The sequence below is a fragment of the Gracilinanus agilis genome, chromosome 5 (assembly GCF_016433145.1).
Source record: "Gracilinanus agilis isolate LMUSP501 chromosome 5, AgileGrace, whole genome shotgun sequence".
NCBI classification, from domain to species: domain Eukaryota; kingdom Metazoa; phylum Chordata; class Mammalia; order Didelphimorphia; family Didelphidae; genus Gracilinanus; species Gracilinanus agilis.
The window spans coordinates 172,194,070-172,217,139 of NC_058134.1; the positions used below are offsets into that span (position 1 = coordinate 172,194,070).

General features: G+C 40.0%; 1 protein-coding gene across 1 annotated transcript in view; it reads right to left on the reverse strand.

Annotated features, from left to right (window-relative positions):
* Nucleotides 1–23,070, reverse strand: part of DHTKD1 (dehydrogenase E1 and transketolase domain containing 1) — a 65,361-nt gene that overhangs the window by 6,843 nt on the left and 35,448 nt on the right. The window contains exons 8-14 of the mRNA XM_044677576.1: nt 16,551–16,863; nt 15,806–15,890; nt 15,089–15,228; nt 12,993–13,143; nt 9,018–9,124; nt 4,378–4,542; nt 2,128–2,210 (exon numbers count right to left, since the gene is read on the reverse strand). Of these exons, the coding sequence (XP_044533511.1) occupies nt 2,128–2,210; nt 4,378–4,542; nt 9,018–9,124; nt 12,993–13,143; nt 15,089–15,228; nt 15,806–15,890; nt 16,551–16,863 (1,044 nt within the window). The remainder of the gene's footprint in view (nt 1–2,127; nt 2,211–4,377; nt 4,543–9,017; nt 9,125–12,992; nt 13,144–15,088; nt 15,229–15,805; nt 15,891–16,550; nt 16,864–23,070) is intronic.

Here is a 23,070-nt window from a genome sequence, read left to right on the forward strand (position 1 = left end):
ATAACAGATCAAAGTAAAAACAAATCATATTCTTTCAGAGGAAGAAAAAAGATAATTTCAAATATTTAGCTAAAAAACAAAAACAAGATTCATATGGATTCACTTATTGTATACTCAGCTAAACCTTTTGGCCTCATTATTTTATCTTATTTATTATTATTTATTGTTTCCAAGGCAGAGGAGCAGTAAGGGCTAGGCAATTGGGATTAAGTGACTTGCCCAGGGTGAAACAGTAGGAAGTGTCTGAGGCCATATTTGAACTAAGGACCTCTCAACTTTAGGCCTGGTGCCAGGGAGCCACTTAGTGCCCCAGCTTTCATTATTTAAAGTTTCCCTCCTTCAGCTGATTCCCTGCTATTTTAAAAGGACCTTATATCAGGAGAATAGGATGCCCAGTCAGTGGGAGCAGGAGGTACGAGTTGTCCATTGTCCCTCATCTCTCTACTTCCTGCATGTGGGAGTAGTGGGAAAAGGGCAGATTACAATTCCCAAGAAGGCAGGAGAGCACTGGGTTTTGTGACAGAGATTGAAAGTTGGCCTGGAAGCTGTGAAAGTTAAGTATAGGAGGAGAGGCAGGACTTATTTCAAGTGTGTTTCTTGCTATGGCTTTGGCATGAGAGCAGAACAAATGTGGGAAAGTGCAGAAGCTGGAAGCCATTGGAACCAGGTGCCAGCCTTGAATTTCTGTCCCCTGTATGGCTGTCATGGTGTTTGTGGAGAGTGCACATGGGGGAAAAGCTCTTCTGGCCTGATTTCTTCTGCCCTACACAGAGTTTATACACCAGGAAGTCATAAGACTAAAAGAGTAGATTCTACTCAGAATAGGGACCTTAATTGGGAGATTCATGGATAGATTTCAGAGGGTTCACATAACTTAGATAGGAAGAAAATCACATTTATTTCAACATAATGGGTTTCCTTTGTAACTTTATGTTTTTTATTTTATGCATTTAAAAACATTATTCTGAGAAAGGGTCCATAGGCTTCAAGAGGGTCCATAGGCTTCAAATGCATCTCTGATTCTACAGAAGTTAAAAATCTTTAATGTAAGCAGTTTAGTTTATGGGCACAGCCAAGTCTGACTCTCAGCTCCTATTCCTAAAAGAAAGTGGGGAAGGGAAATGGGGGGCAACTTCTATTCAAGCTGTGAAAGGTACATATCGTAAGGGCCAAGGGAACTTATTAAGTACTCAGAAAGTACTTTGTGCTACACCTTAATAATTAAAAGCACTCATGATTAGAATGGGAGCTCTGTCTTTGAACCCCAGTACTTACCATAAAAACTTTCTTTCCTTGCATGTCTATGGTACACATTACTTACTTAGGTTATACATATAGTTTAGTAGCTAATGCCCTCCCTCTACACCCACACCCACTCCCCTACATTAGGAAAAGCTCTTGAATTTGTTGTATGTCGTACAAAACTGAAATTATAGTAGGATCCTAGTATAACACAAATTATTGTTCCTGGCCTTGAAAACATAACAACTTCATAAAACAAAAGGCCACATCAAACAGTCTATAACAAAGATGTTAGTAATCTTAGTGTTGCAAAAGGGTTCAGATGTATTTCAGGATATTACTCTAGTTTAATCAATTCCTCCAAACTGCCTGTCCAATCAAAAGAAAACAGTAAAAAGGCATAGGATAAAAGCAGAAATTTTATTCATTTCTTTTGCTAACAAATTCTTTTAGGATAGCAATTTGTTTTTTTGTTGTTGTTTGTTTTGTTTTTTGACTCTTACCTTCTATCTTAGAATAGATACTAAATATTGGTTCCAAAGCAAAAGAGTGATAAGGGCTAGGTAATGGGAATTAAGTGACTTGCCCAGGGTCACATGGCTAGCACATGTCTCAGGCCACATTTAAACCCAGAATTTCAGATCTCCAGGCCTGACTCTTTATCCACTGAGCTACCCAGTTGCCCAGAAGATTGATTTTTTTTACCATAAATTTAAAGTACACACACACACACACACACACACACACACACACACACACACATACACACACACACACACACACACACAGCTCTTACCAAATCTTGATAATTCTGAATTCATTGCCCTATATTTGTTTTCCTGCTCATTAAAATACAACAGAGAATAAAGAGAGAAGTCAAATTACTTTTTAGGATCTACAGAAGAATCGCCAATGACAGGTCTGAATGTTGTCCTTGGTGCCATTTCTTGAAAACTTGACACAGCTGCCTGAATAGGAAAAAAATATCAGCAAAGGTTATGTTAGAAAAAAAACTGAAGATGCTCTAGATATAAAGAGGATTTGAATTGATTTTCATTTAAATGGTAAGTTAAAAGGAAACTCAGCCAGCTAACATGGAAAGAATATAAGCAATGATGTGTTGAGAATGTTTAACGTCCAGCTCTCTGGGGTGGGAGGTGGAAATGTGAACATAGCCTACTTCCAAGTTTAATCTTCATTATTAATATCGCCTCCATCACTCTTTTAAGTCTAGACAATCAACAAAATGACAAATCAAACCCTGATTTAGAGCATTTGCTGGTTTCCAGTATGTAAATGATCACCAGCAAATGGCTCATGAGCTGGCTCTAGCTAGCTCCAGCATTCTCCTAGACATAAGAATATTTTTACAATAAAATGTCTGTGACTCAATCGTAGCAAACTAATCAAAAGTATTTATATTAAGGAAGACAAGGCTCTGGCACAAAACAGAGCTCTCAAAATGGCCCCTTTGGTGGGGTCTTGGCTACATTTGTCACATATACAACCGAAACTCTATCTATACTACCACAAACTCCTCTAAGAAAGGTACCAAGTTCTATACCCGGGGATGGAGCCCAGGGAACATTAACAGAAAGAGAAAACACTTGGCCTAGAAAAGCACTAGATCTAAAAGAACTGTTCCTCTCTTAAGAGACAATCTTGATTAGTACTGAGACAACAGTATAATAATAGCCATTCTTATGCCTATCAGCACACTGTTAATTAGCTTTCCTTTTCTCTAAATAACCTAGCTAAATGGTGCCCTTCCTTGGTTGCAAATAGCAGCACAATTACTCACAAAGTAACTTCATCTTCTAGTAGGATTCGGGATAGCACCAGTGGCCATAGGAGACTGAGGAAAATCTTCCGTGTTCTGGGGAAGGCATCATTGGCCTGGAATTTGATCCAGACAGCTACGCCCTCTCCTCTGGCCAAACACTGTTCCCCTAATCTCAGACAATCACCAGAAAGAGTATTCTGTTGGTCGTGGGGGCTCTTAACACTTCTACCTTACTACTATTGATAAAATAATTCAAGCGCATGTCCCATTCAAGCATCAACTTTAGCCTCTAATCTAGAAAATACCTGTCTGTAAAAAATGGTTGCCACCTCTTTCCCATCTCCTGTCATCTAGCACCAATGCAACATCTCCTACTTTTGATAGCATGGGAGGTTCTGGGGAAAGATGTAGAGCTTTCAGAGAAGCATGAGGCTCCTGAGTGAAAGAAAAGAAGAAAGTGAAAGCAGAACCATGAGAAGCAGACTCTAGGCTCACTCTGTCTAACATGCTGGCTTTCTTGACCAAAACCACTATCCCTGATATTGCCTGAAATTTTTCTGCTACTCTTGATTTTTCACTAAATTAAAATTTTGTTGGTTTAACAAGGATACCCTGTTTAGAATACATTTACCTTTGAGAGGTAAAAGGACCATCAATCAATCTGCATATGAACAACAGACCTCCCTTTTTATGACATCTCTGCTTATTAAAACAAGATTCTACCCCTATAATTGGACTAAACCCTATAAACTCACTTGAAGGAAGTTCACAATTTCACCTACTTCAAAATACTTCAACCATATCAAAAACATTAGATCAAAGGCAGCTAGCTAGGTGGCTCAGTGGATAGAGAGCCAGGCCTGGAGATGGGAGGATCTGGGTTCAAATGTGGTCTCAGATACTTCCTAGCTGTGTGACCCTAGGCAAGTCACTTAACCCTGACTGCTTACCACTTAACCACTCTTTTGCCTTGGAACTGATACTTAGAATCAATTCTAAAACATAAGGTAAGGGTTTTAAAAAATCAATAGATAAGTCACCCACTTGCTGCATGGATGAATTTTGGAAGCAGTTTCTTAAGGCAGTTAATCATTCCTAGTGGTTAACTTGTACTAACTACACTAGTACTAACCAGACTGATCTTATTCCCTCTTCATCACTATAAAGGATAAATGAGAACTCTATGTGCATTTCCAAACTTATGGTAAAGAAATGAAGGCAGCTGGACAATTTGCTAGAGTGTTTACAAATACTTCAGAAAATGAGCTGGCTTTGAAAAAGAGAATAGCAGAAGGTGCCATCACAGATAAAGAAGTAGCAGAGACTGCTTTAGCTATGTTCTTCCTACTTACAGGGAATCTGAGTAGCATTTTTGGAGAAGCAACAATGAGGGGTTTCCTGAAATTTCGAATCATCTGTCTTCGGAGCAAGTGGAAATATTGGGCTGGAGTAGTTGGGTGCACCACAAACATGTTGACATTATCTCCATCCACTCCTTCTTCCACACTGTCACACATCTGAGAAATGTAGTAAAAAAAGAAAAACAGGAAAATATCATCTTTTCCAACTGCAATTTTATTTTTTTTAAAAAGGAAATGATATTTCTCTTTTGCTTCCATAATGTAAAATAATCCCTGAAAAGAGAAGCTAATGTTGGGCTAAGGAAAAAATTTTCAAATTGTAGCCCAAAGCATTCACTACCTCAGTGAAGATTTTTTGTGGTCTTGTCCCATAGCCTATTAGTTTTCGTTCTAGTGTAGGGAATCTAAGATCAGTCTAAATTAGAAGAAAACAAACAAACAAAAAAAAGGACACAGATGATAATAGAAGTCTAATTAAACTTTCAAATTGACTGAGGATAATGTACAAATTATATTCAGATCTGAAGATATTCTTCAGGCTTTTCTAGTTACTTCATGTGACTTATGGGAAATTTGTAGGAAAGAGCACTAGTTTAAAGTACATAAATACAAGTTGTTAAATAAAAACAATTTAAATAATTAAGTTTACTTCCTTCAAACAAAGACCTGCATTGCCCATGATCATTCAAATTTATTCCAGACTTTATAGTCTACTTTTAGGAAAGCCAGAGTCTAACATATTATCCAATCTTTATGTCATCCTAATAACTAAGGAGCAAAAAAATGAAACTACAAGGGCTTTGTTAACAAGATATATGAAGCAGTCCTACAGATCTCTTTAGCTTTGGAAAAATGATACATACACATACACTGCCCCCCCCCAATATAATCATTCTAATTTTTTCTTCCCATCTAGTCACCCATTGCTTTGGGCACAGAAGGGGTAAGGCAGTGATGGGAACCTTTTAGAGACAAGAGTGCCAGGCCCTGCCCACACCCCACCCCTCAAATTTCAAGTGCCATGTCCCTCCCACACACACACAGGGGAAGGAGAAAGAGCTCCCATTGGGCTTCTGGACAGAGGGGCGGGGATGTGAAAAAATGTCATCAGGTACAGTGGAGAAGGGGAGGGGAACAGCTCCGTCTGCGTCCTTTCTAGTAACAGTCTGGATGGGGGAGAGGGGAAGAGCTGCTGAGTGCCCACAGAGAGCTCTCTCTGTGCCACCTTTGGCACCTGTGCCATAGGTTTGCCATCACTAGGGTGAGGTAAAGGTAACTAAGGAGAGAAATTTTTTCCCCCTCTAGTTAAATGGCCATTGAAATTAGATTGGATGTACTGAGAATGAGATAGCATTCACCATTCTTCCTCTCTCCAAGTTGTCTCTCCCCACCTCCTTCCATTTCTTTGTCTTTCTCCCAAATACCCTGACTTACAATTTCAAGGCTGACAGTGAACTGTTTGGACATCCATGAACTGTGGTAATTGTCACTGAGCAAGCTTTGTTTGCTAAAATGTTAAAATGTTTTATTGAAGTTTCCATGTATCTCTCCAGTCCTGTGAGACCACGTTGTAAAAGTAAGTTGGGGCTGCCTGATTGCTTGCTTGTGGCCAAAAAAATGAAACTTCAAATGAGTGATGATTTTTAAAAATCTTTACTATTGGCTCCACTGCCAGTAGTGAAGAAGAGTGAGTAGTAAGGGCTAGGCAGGGTCACATAGCTAAGAAGTGTCTGAGGCCAAATTTGAACCCAGGACCTCTCATCTCTAGGCCTCGTTCCCAATCCACTGAGTCATGTAGCTACCTCCAAATGAAAATCTTAAATGCAAACATTTCAAAGTTATTGGTCATTTTGGGAATTAACTACTTGCCCACTTTACTCCACTAACATATCAACTAGTGACACTTTTATAAAGAAGGGACATTATAATTCTTTAACTAAGGGCGTTTCTCTTTAAGTAGCATTTTTCTGGCTGGGACAAGTGCAAATTAAAGTAAGAGGTTATATTATAGAGTTATAGATGTGGAGGTGAAAGAAACCCGAGAAGCCATCAAGTCCAACTTCTTAATTTTAGAGTCAAAGAACTTGAGGCTTAGGGAATTTAAATGACTTGTCCAATGTCACAGAAATAGTAAGTATCAGAAGCAAGATTTGAACAAAGGTCTTCTGACCCAAAAGATAGGGCTCTCATTCCTTAGCTGATAAATGGTAATAGGATAGGAAAAGGCAATTATCAAGAAAACAAAGATACCAATCAATGATCACATAAAAAAATGTTCTAAATTATTAATAATTAGAAAAATGACTATTAAAGCAATTCTGAGGTTCTATCTCATACCTATCAGATCAGAAAAGTTGACAAAAAAGGAAAATGATAAGTAATGGTGGGGTGCTATAGAGGAAAAGAGGCACATTAATAGACTATCAATGGAACTGTCAATTGGTCTAGTCATTTTGGAAAACATTTTGGAACATACTGTCTGCCACTGTGGTAGCACAACTAGACCTATGCTCCAGAGGGATCAAAGAAAAAAAAAGAATCCATATGTATAAAAATATTTATAATATCTCACATTGTGGTGGCAAAGATCTGGAAACTAAAGGATTACCCATCAACTGGGAAAAAGATTCCAGTATGAGTATAATGGAGTTCTATTGTGCTCTAAGAAATTATAAAAAGGATGGTTTCAGAGAAACCTGGTTAGATTTGTATGAACTAAAACAAAGTGAAATGAGTAGAACCAGACGGACAATTCATACTATAATGGCAATACTATAAAAATGAACAACTCTGTAAGACTTAAGCTCTGATCCATGCAAAGGCAAACTCTTATTCTGAAAAAACAGTGCTCAATGCTACCCGTCTCCTGACAAAGAGGTGATAGACGCACTGAGTTACATGTATGGATGTGGCCTATGTGAGAATTTGCTTTGCTTGGCTAGGCATTTTTGTTACAAGGGTTTGGTTTTCCTTCCCCCACACCCCCCCTCCAGAGGAGAGAGGGAGGTGAAAAAGAAAAAATATATAATAGATAAAAACAAATAAAGTGCTCAGTTTGGAGGAGGGGGAAAGCTGCCTTGCATATGAAGGTGCTCTAGATTACTAGGGATCACAGTATGTGTTTGTAAAAGCTGGATTTCTTGTTGTTCAGTGCCGTCTGACTCTTTACAACCCCACAGACCCATACCATGCCAATATTGTCCATGGGGTCATTTTGGCAAAGATACTGTAGTTTTGCTATTTCCTTCCCTAGTAGATTAAAACAAAGGTTAATTGACTTGTCCAGGGTCACACAGCTAGTACATGTCTGAGGCTAGATTTGAACTCAAGTCTTCTTCACTCTAGGCCTGGCACTCTCACCACTGAGCCACCCAGCTATCTCTATAAAAGCCAGAGACATTCAAACTGACATTCCATATTAAACATATTTCCATATCTGTAAAAAAAAAAGTGTCTTATAAACCTTCAAGTGCTCTGTAAATGTGAGCTATTACAATGGGAGTCTCTTCAGCTCCCTTATTCTAGTTTCACATTAGGTCTCCAAGTCAGCTTTCTTTACTCTTGCTTTAACTGAAAAGCAGCCTGAGCAAGGGAAACATGATTGGAGTCACTTTAAACGAGTCAACCAAAAAGGATCTAAAGATCTTGCATTGCACAGTGTGCCAGCCTCAGGCACTCATGCTGCAACAAGACCAAGAGAGGAAAGAGAGTCTAAACTGAGGGATCTCCGAACTGCCCCAGCTAAGCATTCTCACTGCACTGGGTCTCCTAGGCTGTCCAGAGGAGGAGGCCCTACCTAGGCTAAAGCTTCCTTGTGCTAACATCCTCATATGTTTAAATATGGACCTACATACACATATATAAAGCATTTATTTTAATATATGTCATTCTACTTATTTTGGGTGTATTGCTTTTTTTAAATGTTTCTTTTTACATGCATTTATAATTTGTTCCTCTCAGTGACACTCCCCAATTGAACAACAATAATAAAATGAAAACACTAATACTCACCACAAACATGCATAGTTCAAGCAAAGCAAATTCCTCCTTGGTTTTACCTAGCAATATGTCTCTGTCTCTGTCTCTGTCTCTGTCTCTCTCTCTCTCTTCTCTCTCTCTCTCTCTCTCTCTTCTCTCTCTCTCTCTCTCTCTCTCTCTCTCTCTCTCTCTCTCTCTCTGTGTGTCTGCTTCTCTCTGTCTCTCTGTCTCTCTCTCTCTGTCTCTTTCTCTCTCCCTTCTTCTCGCTCTCTGTCTCTTTGTCTCTGTCTCTGTCTCTCTGTCTCTCTCTGGCACCAGGTAGGTGGCATGTTTCATTTTCTGTCTGCTGGACTTGGGATGCATCACTACACTTATTATAAAATCTTCCAAAATTGAAACAAAGAATTCTTATGGGAGCCAGCTGAGTGGCTCAGTGGATCCTAAAGAACCAGGCCCAGGGATGGGAGGTCCTGGGTTCAAATCTGACCTCAGGCAACTTAATGCCCATTGCCTAGCTCTTACCACTCTTCTGCCCTGGAGCTGATCCTTAGTATTGATTCTAAAATTGAAAGTATGGGTTTAAAAAAAATCCTATGATAAAAAGAGGTTTCTAGAAATTGGAGGGGGGAACATGCACCCACATTTAAACCTACCTGCAAGAAACGCTCCATTCTACAGGAAGAATGGTCTGGTCCGGCCCCATCATAACCATGTGGAAGGAGAATTACAATGCCACTCTGAAGAAGCCATTTGGACTCACCTGGGAAAGACACAGAAGAGGAGAGCTGGACTCACAGAACACTAGTGCACACGGTTGTGAATTATGGAATAAACACTACCTTCCCCCTCAACCCCCAGGAAGCAATATTACTTTAGTTGATTAAAAAAGCAGTTTAGGTAGTTTAGTTTAATTGAATGGTCCTAGGTTCATGCGGTACTATCTAGAGCAGCTTAATAAAAATAGTCTAACTGGTGGAGGTACAAGCTAACATTCCAAAGGAGGAAAGAGAATGAGTAGCTGAGCCTAGTTACTTCCAAACAAAATCCCAAGATGAATGAACAAGCTTATTTCTGAAACATGGGAAATAATTCTCCCAGAAGAAAAATTCGTAACTACTTCTTACACCAAGTGAAAACAATCTTCTTTGTTCTTCAGTAGAAAGAACCTAAAACATTAGTAATAGAACTACTTGCATCAACATAGTATTTTAAGGTCTGCAAAAGGCTTTCTGTAAACTGTACATTGTATATTTAAGTTTGTTTGACCTTCATAACACCCACATGAGGTAAGTGCTATTATTATTCCCATTTTACAGATAAGGAAACTGAAGCAGAAGAAGGTTAAGTGTTGTGAGGAAGATTAGTTAGTAATTAATTAAGTATTAAGGTTGGATCTAGCAGGAAGGGCTGGAGCATTCCAAGATGGAATGAAGGAGCAGGAAGTAGGGCTTGTGCTCTGAGAGAGACTCCATTAGTGGTTGGAACAAACTGAGCCCTGGGAGATCTCGGACCTGCATCCTGATTCCCTGGGATCCTGAGTGGTGGTGGCTTCTAGCAAGTGGACAAGACCTACAGAGCAGCACCAAGTGAAGGAGGAGTTTGGGATCTGGTGGACAGCATCTCAAGCACACTCTACTTGATACCTTGGACCACCTTGGCTTTTGGCATCTTGTGATCATCTGTGGATTACCATGAGAACCCTCAAAGCCACCCTCAGCCCTTTAGCTGTGCTGGTCAAACCTGGCTGGAACCAGGTTTGAAGCAGCCTCCCAGAGACTCCAGTGCTGTTCCTTTGGGCCCTGCCTGCTTAGATCACTAAGATTAGAGAAATCAAGTCCTCCCCTTGCCCCGTGGGTTTGCCATTTAGGTTTTAGTGTAGAATCCCCTATCCCATCTTTTTTAGTTGAACATAATTAAAACTGTTAAAACCTTTTACCTTGCCTGCTGGTTTCAAAGACTCTGGCCTAGTGGTGAGCTGGGTGACAGTTGGCCAAAAGCCATTCTTGACAGTTAGCAGCAGCTTAGCTGTGTACTCTGGTCTCCCTATCCTGGTCCTGTCTCTCCTTCAACCCAGTGTGTGTGTACCCACAACCATTTAGATTATATTGTAACATCCCTGGTGCCCCATCTCTTTTTACATAAGTAACTTACTTAAGTTACACAACTATTAACTGTCAGAGCCTCAATTTAAACTCATGTCTTTCTGACTCCAGAACCAGAGCCCTATCAGTATTCCAGCTTGCTGCCCCGAATAGGCTTAAAGACATTGAATATTAAAAGCTGTCATCGGCCTTGTTTATTAATGGCAGCTATGTGCCCTATCTCAATATCCCATGGATCTATGATTTCATCAAGTCAGGGCTTCCTTACTATGATGCAGATGACAAGTCATCTGTGCCTACCTGGGGGATTCTTGTCAAGTAAAACCAGTATTTACATGGTATATACAGTACATGAGAGGCAGGAGAGCAGAGAACAGAGCAGGCTAGCCTGAGACAGAAGACCCAGGGTCAAGTCCTGTCTCTGACACATTTGGACTCTGGAATCCTGGGCAGACCTCTCAATATCCCTGGCATCTGAGGTTATGTTGCAAAGAAGGTGCCCGTTCATATCGATGGAGGAAGTTTCTCAATGGGAGCTCCCTATAGTTGTGAGGAATATTATTTAGTTATTAGTTAGGAGACTTAACAAGAAGGGCTGGAGAATTCCAAAAGGAATGGGGAAGCAGGAAGTGTGGCTTGGCTCTCTGAGACAGACTCCATGGTGGTTGGGACAAGCTGTAACTGACCCCGTGAGACCTCAGAGCTAGTGGAGCTGCACCCTGATTCCCTGGGATCCTAGAGAGTGGTGAAGGTTGAAAGCAGAAGACATCAATCCTGCAAGATAGCACGGAGTAGGGAAGTGGCCTGTGATCTAGTGGACAGCTTGCAGACTACCTCTCCCTACTGGGCTACTTTGGATCATCAGTTCTGGAGGAGTTGGTTCCTGGCATCCAGATAACATCTCTGGACTCTGCTGTGAGGATTCCCACTCCAGTCCTGCTATTCTCTGGGCCCTCCCCTGACCCTGTGGTTTGCCCTTAGTCTGAAAGTATAGAAACCCCTATTCCCATCCTTTACTATTGTTTCTTAATTAAAATTGTTATAAACTCTTGCTATTTGCCTGCTGACTCCGTAGGTCCCTTGCCTAGATGGTGCAGAGTGACTGTTAGGGCCTAACTGCCATTTCTGTTAACAGATAACCTCCTTAGTAGTTAAACCCCAGTCTCCCTACCTTGTTTGATCCTGCCTTCTGACATTCCTGTCTCTCTCACACCCCATTGTGAGCCCACAGATAATATTTAGTTAACTTCCCTGGTTATTCCCCATTATACTATGCTGGTGAAATTACAAATTTGGGCAAAACTTTTATATATGAATATAAATCTCTTCTCTGTAAGCACATTGGAAGGCATATAATATAATATGTGTACTGCATGTATTGATCTAAATAATCAATTCCTAATTATCCACATTCCTACTTAAATACAGGTCCCTAGAAGCTGCCCTCCACTGGATCTGTAGCTGTGCCCCTTGTCACTGAGGAGTTGACCCAAGGGGGACAGGGGAGTGGTCACAATATGACAATTCAGTGGCACTGCCAATCTTCACAATGCCAGAAGAATGGGCAGAGTCTTCACAACAGATTTCAGCTGCTAAACTCTGAAGACATCAGGGTTATTAGCAAGAGCTTTCTTGGGGCACTGAGGCAAGTGGGGGGCAGAACTTTTACCTCAAGAGGCATACTCAGCCTTACACTTCATAAGAAAATAGGCTTTAGAGCTGAGAGGGTCCTAAGAGGTGACATAGTCTTACCTTTTCATTATACAGATAAAGAAACTGAGGTCCTAGTTCCCCCAAAGGGGAATTCTCATTTTTCCATGAGTTAATAAGCTTAGGAAAAGCCCTTTACCGCAGAGCTTCCTTAGATGGGTGGAAAGCCACAGCCTCAAATCCATGGGATTTATTTTTTTAAACACTTACCTTCTGTCTCAGAATCAATACTATTTGTTGATTCCAAGGTAGAAAAACAGTAAGGGCTAGGCCATGGGGGTTAAGTGACTTGTCCAGGGTCACATAGCTAGGAAGTGACTGAATCAGATTTGAACCCAGGACCTCCCACCTCTAGACTAGGCTTTGAGTCACTTGCTGCCTCCAATTTTTTGCTTTTTATAAATTATTTACATTAATGTATCTCTCATCACTAGGATAGATAACAAAAGGCAGATTACAAGATAAAGCCAGGAAGGAGCAATTGTAGGAGATATAGTGACATTCATATCTAAGTAATAAGCAAATGCAAAAAATAGGGACAGTGTATAGAAGGACTAAAAGTATATCTTTCAGTTAAGGACTAAAAATAAACCCTCAACCATTTGATGTATGAATTCCTTAATTGTAATTTATGGAAAATGGCAACAGGACATGAGGAAGCACAAAGACTTTCTAGTGCTATTTTCTGCTCCAGGAAATAGCATTTACAAAGTAAATGTACATCCATTTAAAAAAAATGATCAAAGAAAATTTCTTGCCACTGCTTTGGCACAATGCCTCAGCAGGCATTCCGAAAATGCTAATGCTGCTACTAACCTCCAGAGATGAATGTGTCAAATATGATCTGGGCTCCATTGAAGAAATCACCAAACTGAGCCTCCCAGATGGGCAGTAACTTGGGACTTTCGATGCTCATTCCATATTCAAATCCCAGCACAGCCTCTTCTGACAGAGGACTATTGCTCACCTAACTCAGTAAAAATAACATAAAAGAGGAGGTAAGAGACACATGGTCACATGGGTCAGAGGTGAAACATTTGCTTTCTAGAATACTACAAAAGAAAGGAACTATCTGAGAAGAAGGTTTTGTTTCCACCCTCATACTGTTCTGGGTGAGGAAGCTGCTACTATCTACTAGGCTAGGGGAAAAGGGAAGGAGAAAAGATAGGAGGGAGGCAATGGGAGTATTATGGGCTTTGTATGAGAAGAAACACTATAGCAGTTTAGGGGCTGCTATAACTGAAAATGAGTCTGGGAAATCACAAAACAAACGCCTATTCTTGATTGGACATCTATAATTCCAATAGCAAACTGGTATATGGAAATGAAAGAAAAAGATTTCTCAAGTTCATTGAAAATGCTGAGGAAAAGGGTTTCCATGGCACAGGCCATAAAAGAACCTGCTCTAAATGCACCTCTTCCAGGAAGCTTTGCCTAACTAATGCCACCTCACTCAGTCACATCTTCCACATTCCCTAGGCAATTCTGAATCCAATTTGCATCATGTCTCTTTTTCACTTAGACCCCTGGTTTCTCTTTAAGACTCAGCTCACTTTTGACTGTGTCACTTTTGACACAGAACCTCTTTCAGATGCTCCTCCAAAAAATAAAACCTTAACCTCCATCTTAGAATCAATACTGTGAATTGGTTCCAAGGCAAAAGAACGGTAAGGGCGAGGCAATCGGGGTTAAGTGACTTGCCCAGGGTCACACGGCTGGGAAGTGTCTGAGGCTACATTTGAATGCAGGACCTCCTGTCTCTGGGCCTGGCTCTCAATCCATGGAGCCACCCAGCTGTCCCCACCTTGTATCTATTTTACGAAGGCCTATTAGATAATATATGTTGTATCTTCTGACACCTTAAGCTGCTTGAGGGAGGAATGGTTTCACTTGACTCTGTATCCTTAGGGCTTAGCACAGTGTAAGCACACCATGGAGACTCCTAATAGTCCACACACAACTATACTTCCCGTGTGTCCAAGGCCAGGCCTGACTTAAGAAGCTCTGGTAGCTCAGGATTGAGACTGGAACAAAATGTCCCTCTCTAAGATCATCTGCTAGTTAAGGAAAGCAAGTTCCCCTCGCCGTAAGCCTGGACAGGACACTCAGCAAGGGCCCGCTGTCGGTCTCCCTCATCTAGGCACAGAAGCATGCTTGCACAGCCAGGCGGCATCTGCACCGGGTGGGAACTGCCCAGCAGCGGGATGCCACCCAGGCTGAGGAGCACCAACTCAAGTCAAGCCAATAAACATTTATCAAACGCCTACTCCATGCCAGGCATTGGGCTAAAGAACTCCTCTTTTGTGCTTAGGCAACCAAGAAAGCCATTTTGTGGCTCAAGACTTAAACCCTGAACAAATGAAATCTCACCAATGGTTTCCTTTCCTTTTTGGAGAAAAATCTAGCCTAGGTTACACAGCAGAGACACTGATACGTGTAATAAGTGTTGTCTCACCAACTGTGAGGCCCCTATCCCCTACTCCTGTTAAATCCTCCCAGTTCTTTTCAGGTCATGTTTGCTAGTGTCTACAAAGATGTCTATAATTACCGTTCCATCCAAGGGAACAGATATCTAATTTATATTGGTTGCTTATAAACAGAAAGTGGCCATCAGGACTATTCCATTGCAGATTGGAAAGAAAAGGCATGAGGCAAGACCCAGGCTTTTAGAAGTGATTTCCGATTAGATGAGGTGGACCCAAAATAGGGTATCAGCTGTCACTATCCCAGATCTGGTGGTGACATTTACAATTCTGAGTTCCTGGTGTAGAAGAGAATTTCTTTAGCTATCAGAACGTGCCCTTTTGATGTTCAGGATTATATACTGCATAACTTGGACCATCTTCTTTCCTGGGGCCCCCTTTTCTCTATTCTCAGATTTATCTTTGAACTAGACAGCTGAAACATCATACTTCTAGGAACCCCTTCTGCTCAGCATCCATGTGGTTCAGAGGGATGTACGTGTTGTCTGTATTCTGGCAAACAATCATCGCATGCCTCTGGCTAAAGGTTCCTCGGCCAACATCTTGACCACTCAGGCGGACATTAAAACCTTGAGTAAGAAAGGAAAAAGACAAAACAAGATCAGTTGTCTGTGAACACTGTTCTGGGTGATAAAGAATTATGACCTTGAATAATAAGCTTGTTAGCACATGAACTAACATATAAAAATTAATCACACACTATAGGTTTTGTAAAATGGTCTTTGAAAAGAAACGTCATGTTATTTTGGGACATAACTAGCATGGGAATTTGTTTTACTTAACTACATTTATTTGTTACAAGGATTTTATTTTTCTTTTCTTGCAGGGGTGGGAGAAGATAGAAAAATAAATGTTTGATAATGAAAAACAAATGCAAATGCACTCTTAAAAAAGTAAGTCTTAACACTAGCTTTCCACTCTGATTTGCTCTTTCTATGAAGGCTCTGCTCTCTCTCTAATGTCTTGTCTTTGTTCACTCTTTGAGTCAGCTTGTTCAAATAGTGAAGTGAATTCTAGTTTTTCACATTCCAGTGGATTCCTTTAGCCATTGCAAAAGGATGGATAAACCAAAGAGGTCAGTTTTTGCAAATAAGAAAATACCCTTTTTATCAAGAAGCTGAGCAGCAAAGCAGAGATATATCTTACCTTGAGCAAGTAATGAGCCCAAGGCTAGAGCTTCTGCAGTGGCCCAGTCTAACTTCGTTCCTTCCTTTATTTTCTCTATTCTGGCCTGCACATTAAGGGGGTGGAAAAAAAAACAAAATGGATCACATTTAGTTTCAACAATTTGACCTCAAATATAGCTATTAATAACCACCTTCTACAATTTATACTTTAGTCTTTTTCTCCAAGTACCCCCCAAATTTAGGAATTTCAAATTCACTCCTAATCAGTGGACTGACTAAGTATTTTTCTCTTTTTGTGTATAGGTTTTATTTTTCATTTCTGTGTGCTCAGCCAAATGAAAATGAGGTTATTTTAAATTTAAACCACTAATCATGATTAAAGCATTCTCTGCCATGCTATCTCCAGAATCAAAGGAGAGAAAAAAGGTGGGCAAGATGTGGCCTTAACGTGAACTAAGATAACTAGTCAAAAACAAATATTTGGGGCAGCTAGGTGGCTCATTGGATAGAGAGCCAGCCTAGAGCTGGGAGGTCCTGGATTCAAATCTGACCTCAGACACTTCTAGCTGTGTGACCCTGGGCAAGTCACTTAACCCCAACTGCCTCGCTCTTATTGCTCTTCTGCCTTGGAACTGATACTCGGTATCAAGTCTAAAACTGAAGTAAGGGATATTTAAAAAAAAGGATACAAAATCACAACATGAACTGAACAAAATAAATGAAATAATGGCCAAATAACTGAATACTTCCTGACAGGAACCTACCTGGACATAGGTCTTTAGAAGGTGACTGTGCATCTGAAGTTCCTCAGGAACTTCTACAGACTTTCCTCCAACAAATCTCAGAAGGTCAATGGGTACACCAGTGTCCCAGGTAGTGATCCTGGCAGAAGGTTCCACTAGGCCTCGCCAGTGGGCCTGAAGGTTAGTTGCAGGTGGACTATAAAGTGTCATATTAGTCAGGTGGTCACTTAGCTTAGAGTAATAGGAGTTCTTTATTTCAGATACTTCCTCCTGGGTCATAAGTCCATGGGCAATAAGGCTCTCTGCATAGGTGTCTGGGATGCTCTTTCGTGATCTGTTTAGGAGACAGAAAAAAGAAAAATTAAAATGATAAGCAAGTTTGAAGGCCTCTAAAATTATAAATAGCCTCTCACTCAGAATAAATACCTTCTGCCAGACAAGCAATAGAGAAAACATACTTATTTTACTACCCATAAGTATATCTTGGAGGGAGATTGCATAGTTGTGTTTTTTCTTCTTCTTGAGTGCTAGTAAATTAAGCTCAAAGAAGAGATGTGAAAATACCTTCTCCCACTTTTTTTAAGAGGTAGGATTTGTGGAAAATTTCATGTGTCAGGATTTTTTGATATGTTGATAGGTATTACTGAAATTTCCTCTTCTTCCTCTTAAAAAATTCTTTGTTACAAGAGAAAAGGAGAAAGAGGTATATAGCAGGATGACAGAGCAATGTAAAAAACAAAAGATGTTAATAAAATATTTTTTAAGATTTCATGCTTATTTGTATGAATGAGGTTTGTTTATTTTTGTAGCATCTAATTATGCTTACATACTGGTTGTTTTCCTTTGTACTCAAAGAGGACCAAAATGATATCACTGGTGGTGTCTTTTGATTGGAGCATATATTGGATTCAAATGAGGCATAGTTGCACAAAGTCATCAGCCTCACTCTCTCTTCCAGAGCCATCAAAGTCTAGTGGCAAAACAAAAGTCAAGATGACTGGTGATGGCTCAGGATACAGTGGACCTTGGCTTCTTTGGTCTCTAACCAAGTTCTAAGCACTCCCTCCATAGCACCTGCTTCAGCTTCCTTCATGGCCATTGGAATAAATTGTTCTCATCCACCCTTTCTGCTAGGGGAAGTCTTCAGCTGCCTAGGGTAGACATCCCCTCTAATTCGCCAGTGGGGTTTGTTTTTTTTAAGTCAAGTCACAGGTGAGAGTTGGTTGGCAGGTGGACACCAGAGGAGGATGAACAGCCCTGAAAAGGCTTAACAAGTCATCACACCAGAGCTATGATTCTTCTTTGAACATCCTGTATACCTGCCCTCCCTTACAGAATAGGAGAAAGATGAATGAGGAACAAGTAAATAATAAATATATAAATTAATGTGGGGCAGAGCCCAAATTTTGAATCCCCAAGTATTGCTACTTTAAAAAGCAAATATGGACTTCCGGTTAAGATGGCAGCAGTGTAAGGAGCAGCTGCTCGATCTCTCCTGACGGAAGCATACAGGACCCCTCAAGGGGAAATAAAAACGAGTCCAGAGGAACAAAGGAACCACACAACAGGGCGCAGCATTGAAGGTACGCAGAATCGGGGCATTTCCACGCTATAGGGGGGTGAAACAGCTCTCACTAAAACACGAGAGGAAGAAGCCCCTCCCCCAACCCCCACACCGCACACCTCGCACAACGCCAATGTACAAGAGTGAAAACAGGACTGGGGCAACCAGATAATCACTGGCAGCCCCGGGGCTTGTACCTGTGTGCTGCAAGACAAGGGACCCCAAGTGGCTGGGGGCGCACGGACTTTCCCCAAGCTTCCACGTGGGTGAAGGCACCGCCTGGGGCCGGGACAAAGGCCTCTAAAACATGGCCTTTCCCAAGTGCTAAATGCATCACCTCAGGTGCGAATAAAGATCTCCAGCCCACCAACTTTCATTACCTTCTTCGGGGGTGAAGGCAGTGCCCTAAGAGCATCTGTGCAGGCAAAGGCAGTGCCCTAGGCTTGAATATCTATCTCCAGCCCAGGCTTGGACCTCCAGTGAGGACCCGGTGTGGACCGGAGCGCAGCAGTGGAAGCAGCCCCAAAGACTGCTGAAGGAACCTCGGGCAAGAGGGGCAGACCTGGAACTACCAGGAGGCCTGACCCGGAGGACAAGGAGACCTGAGCCCCCGGGAGCTTGCAAGGCGCAGGCAGACCCTGAGTGCAAAGACAAAGCTGAAAAGGGGCGGGGCTAACAATGGCCAGCAATAAGGAACTCCAGAAGAAAAAGACTATCAAGAGAAATTCTGGAACACTCGACAACTTCTACACAGAGAAAATCCAGACAACAGAGGAGGGAAAACAAAAATCCAAACCTCCCCCAAAAAATGAAAGCTGGTCACAAGCTATGGAAGAGTTTAAAAATGAAATGCTGAGGAAGATGGAAGAAATCTGGCAAGAAAATAACAGTTTAAAAGGCAGAATTTCACAATTGGAAAGTGAGACAAGTCAACTGAAGACCAAAAATGACCAGATTGAAAAGGAAAACCAAAAAATTATAGCCGAAAACCAAAACATTAAAGCCGAAAACCAAAACATTAAAGCCGAAAACCAGTCCTTAAAGGCTAGAATCGAACATTTAGAAACCAATGATCTCTCAAGACAACAAGAACAAATAAAACAAAGTCAAAAGACTGATAAAATAGAAGGAAACATGAAATATCTCAGTGAGAGAGTGACAGACCAAGAAAACCAGTCTAGAAGAGACAACTTGAGAATCATTGGTCTTCCAGAAAAGGCAGAAATTAATAGAAACTTGGACTCCATACTTAAAGAAATTATTCAGCAAAATTGCCCTGAAGTTCTACAACAAGAGGGCAATATAGACATTGAAAGGATCCATAGATCACCCTCTACACTGGACCCAGAAAAGACAACACCCAGAAATATAATAGCGAAATTGAAGAGCTTTCAAGTTAAAGAAAAAATCTTACAAGAAGCCAGAAAGAGACAATTCAAATATCAAGGAGCACCAATAAGGATCACACAGGATCTGGCAGCCTCAACGCTAAAAGACCGCAAGGCTTGGAATACAAAATTCAGAAAGGCAAGAGAGCTGGGCCTTCAGCCACAAATCAACTACCCAGCGAAACTAACCATATACTTTCAGGGGAAAGTATGGGCATTCAACAAAATTGAAGAATTCCAAGTTTTTGCACAAAAGAGACCGGGACTCAATGGAAAGTTTGGCACTCAACCACAAATATCAAGAGAAAGATGAAAAGGTAAATAAGAAACAGAGGGAAAAGAAAGAAAACTCATAGTCTTTTAAGCTTGACTCTTTAAGGGCATAAATAAGATCTAATTATCTGTATTACTAGGTGGAGAAATGCTATGTATAATTCTCTGTAGTGAACTCTATACACTATTATAATATTCACTATTATAGCAACCAGAAGAATAATTCATAGGGAGAGGACAGGATACTAAATGGTCTAAGAAGACATGGGGGGGGTGGGAAAGAGGGGAGGAATAGTAGGGGACACCAAGAAAAATCCGAGTAAATAAGAAAAATAAAATATCCTATTACACACAAAGAGGGCATGGGAAGGGGAGGGGATAAATAATACCATAAGAAGGAGAGGAAGAGAGCATAATCAAACCTTACTCTCAGTGTAATCAACTTGGAGAAGGAAGAGTAGCTTTATTATCCATCCGGATAAAAAACTCTATCTAACCCTACTGAGAAAGTCAGAAGGGATAAACCAAAGGGAGCAGGGGAGTGGGGAGGCCAAAAAAGGGAGGGGAGAAGAAGGGAGAGGGAATTCATTTGGTCTTTAAAAAACAAAAAGAGGGGAACAACAAGGGAGGAGGCAGAAAGGGAAGTCAATCAAGGGAGGGGATAAGGGATACCGGCTCAGAGCAAACCACTGGTGTAAAAGAAAATAGTGTAATAAGAAGGAGTGGGTCTAGGGGAGGATACAAAAATGTCAGTGAATACACAACTAACAATTGTAACTCTGAATGTGAACAGGATGAACTCGCTCATAAAACGGAAGCAAATAGCAGAGTGGATCAGAAACCAAAATCCTACCATAGGTTGTCTACAAGAAACACATATGAGGCGGGTAGACACACACTAGTTCAAGGTTAAGGGTATGAGAAAAATCTTTTGGGCATCAAATGAGAAAAAGAAGGCAGGAGTGGCTATCATGATCTCTGACAAAGCCAAAGTAAAAATAGATATGATTAAAAAAGACAGGGAAGGTCATTACATCCTGATTAAAGGCAGTATAAACAATGAGGAAATAACACTGCTCAATATATATGCACCAAGTGGTATAGCATCCAAATTCATAAAGGAGAAACTGGCAGAGCTCAAGAAGGAAATAGATAGTAAAACCATACTAGTGGGAGATCTAAATATTCCTCTTTCAGATCTAGATAAATCAAACCAAAAAATAAATAAGAACGAGGTAAGAGAGATGAATGAAGTCCTAGAAAAATTAGATTTAATTGATATGTGGAGAAAAATAAATAGGGACAAAAAGGAATATACCTTCTTTTCAGCTGCACATGGTACATTTACAAAGATTGACCATGTAATAGGGCATAGAATCATGGCAAACAAATACAAAAGAGCAGATATAATAAATGTAACCTTCTCAGATCATAATGCGATAAAAATAATAATCAGTAAGGGCACCTGGACAGGCAAATCAAAAACTAATTGGAAATTAAACAATATGATTCTCCAAAACCAAATTGTCAAAGAAGAAATCATAGAAACAATCAACAATTTCATTGAAGAGAATGACAATGATGAGACATCCTACCAAACTCTGTGGGATGCAGCCAAGGCAGTACTCAGGGGGAAATTTATATCCTTGAGTGCATATATTAACAAATTAAGGAGGGCAGAGATTAATGAATTGGGCATGCAATTCAAAAAATTAGAAAGCAAACAAATAAAAAACCCCCTGATGAAAACTAAATTAGAAATACTAAAAATTAAGGGAGAAATTAATAAAATCGAAAGTAAAAGAACTATTGAATTCATAAATAAGACTAGAAGCTGGTATTTTGAAAAAACAGATAAAATAGACAAAGTACTAGTCAATCTAATAAGAAAAAGGAAAGAAGAAAACCAAATTGACAGTATTAGAGATGAAAAGGGAGACCTCACCTATAATGAAGGGGAAATTTAAGGCAATCATTAAGAACTATTTTGCCCAATTATATGGCAACAAATATAACAATTTAGGAGATAGGGATGAATATTTACAAAAATATAAATTGCCTAGATTAACAGCAGAAGAAATAGAATACCTAAATAATCCCATAACAGACATAGAAATTGAACAAGCCATTAAAGAACTCCCTAAGAAAAAATCACCAGAACCTGATGGATTCACAAGTGAATTCTATCAGACATTCAAAGAGCAACTAATCCCAATACTATACAATTTATTTGATATGATAAGCAAAGAAGGAGTCCTACCAAATTCCTTTTATGACACAAATATGGTACTGATTCCAAAGCCAGGTAGACCAAAAACAGAGAAAGAAAACTATAGACCAATCTCCCTAATGAACATAGATGCAAAAATCTTAAATAGAATATTAGCAAAGAGACTCCAGCAAGTAATTAAAAAGGTCATCCACCATGATCAGGTGGGATTTATACCAGGAATGCAAGGATGGTTCAACATTAGGAAAACCATCCACATAATTGACCATATCAGCAGTCTAACAAACAAAAATCACATGATTATCTCAATAGATGTTGAAGAAGCCTTTGACAAAATACAGCATCCATTCCTATTGAAAATATTGAAAAGTATAGGAATAGAAGGACCCTTCCTAAAAATAATAAACAATATATACCTAAAACCATCAACAAGCATTATATGCAATGGGGATAAATTAGAAGCCTTCCCAATAAGATCAGGAGTGAAACAAGGATGCCCATTATCACCTCTATTATTCAACATAGTACTAGAAACACTAGCAATAGCAATTAGAGAAGAAAAAGAAATTGAAGGTATCAAAATAGGCAAGGAGAAGACTAAGCTATCACTCTTTGCAGATGATATGATGGTATACTTAAAAAATCCTAGAGAATCAACTAAGAGGCTGGTAGAAATAATCAACAACTTTAGCAAAGTGGCAGGATACAAAATAAATGCACATAAATCATCAGCATTTCTATACATTTCCAACACATTAGAACAGCAAGAGGTAGAAAGAGAAACACCATTTAAAATCACCCTAGACAATATAAAATACTTGGGAATCAATCTAACAAAACAAACACAGCTATTATATGAAAACAACTACAAAACACTTTCCAAACAAATAAAACTGGACCTCAACAATTGGAAAGCCATTAACTGTTCATGGGTAGGATGAGTTAACATAATAAAAATGAACATCCTACCCAAATTAATTTACCTATTTAGTGCCATACCTATCAAATTACCAAAAAACTTCTTTACTGAATTAGGAAAAACTATAACAAATTTCATTTGGAATAACAAAAGATCAAGAATATCAA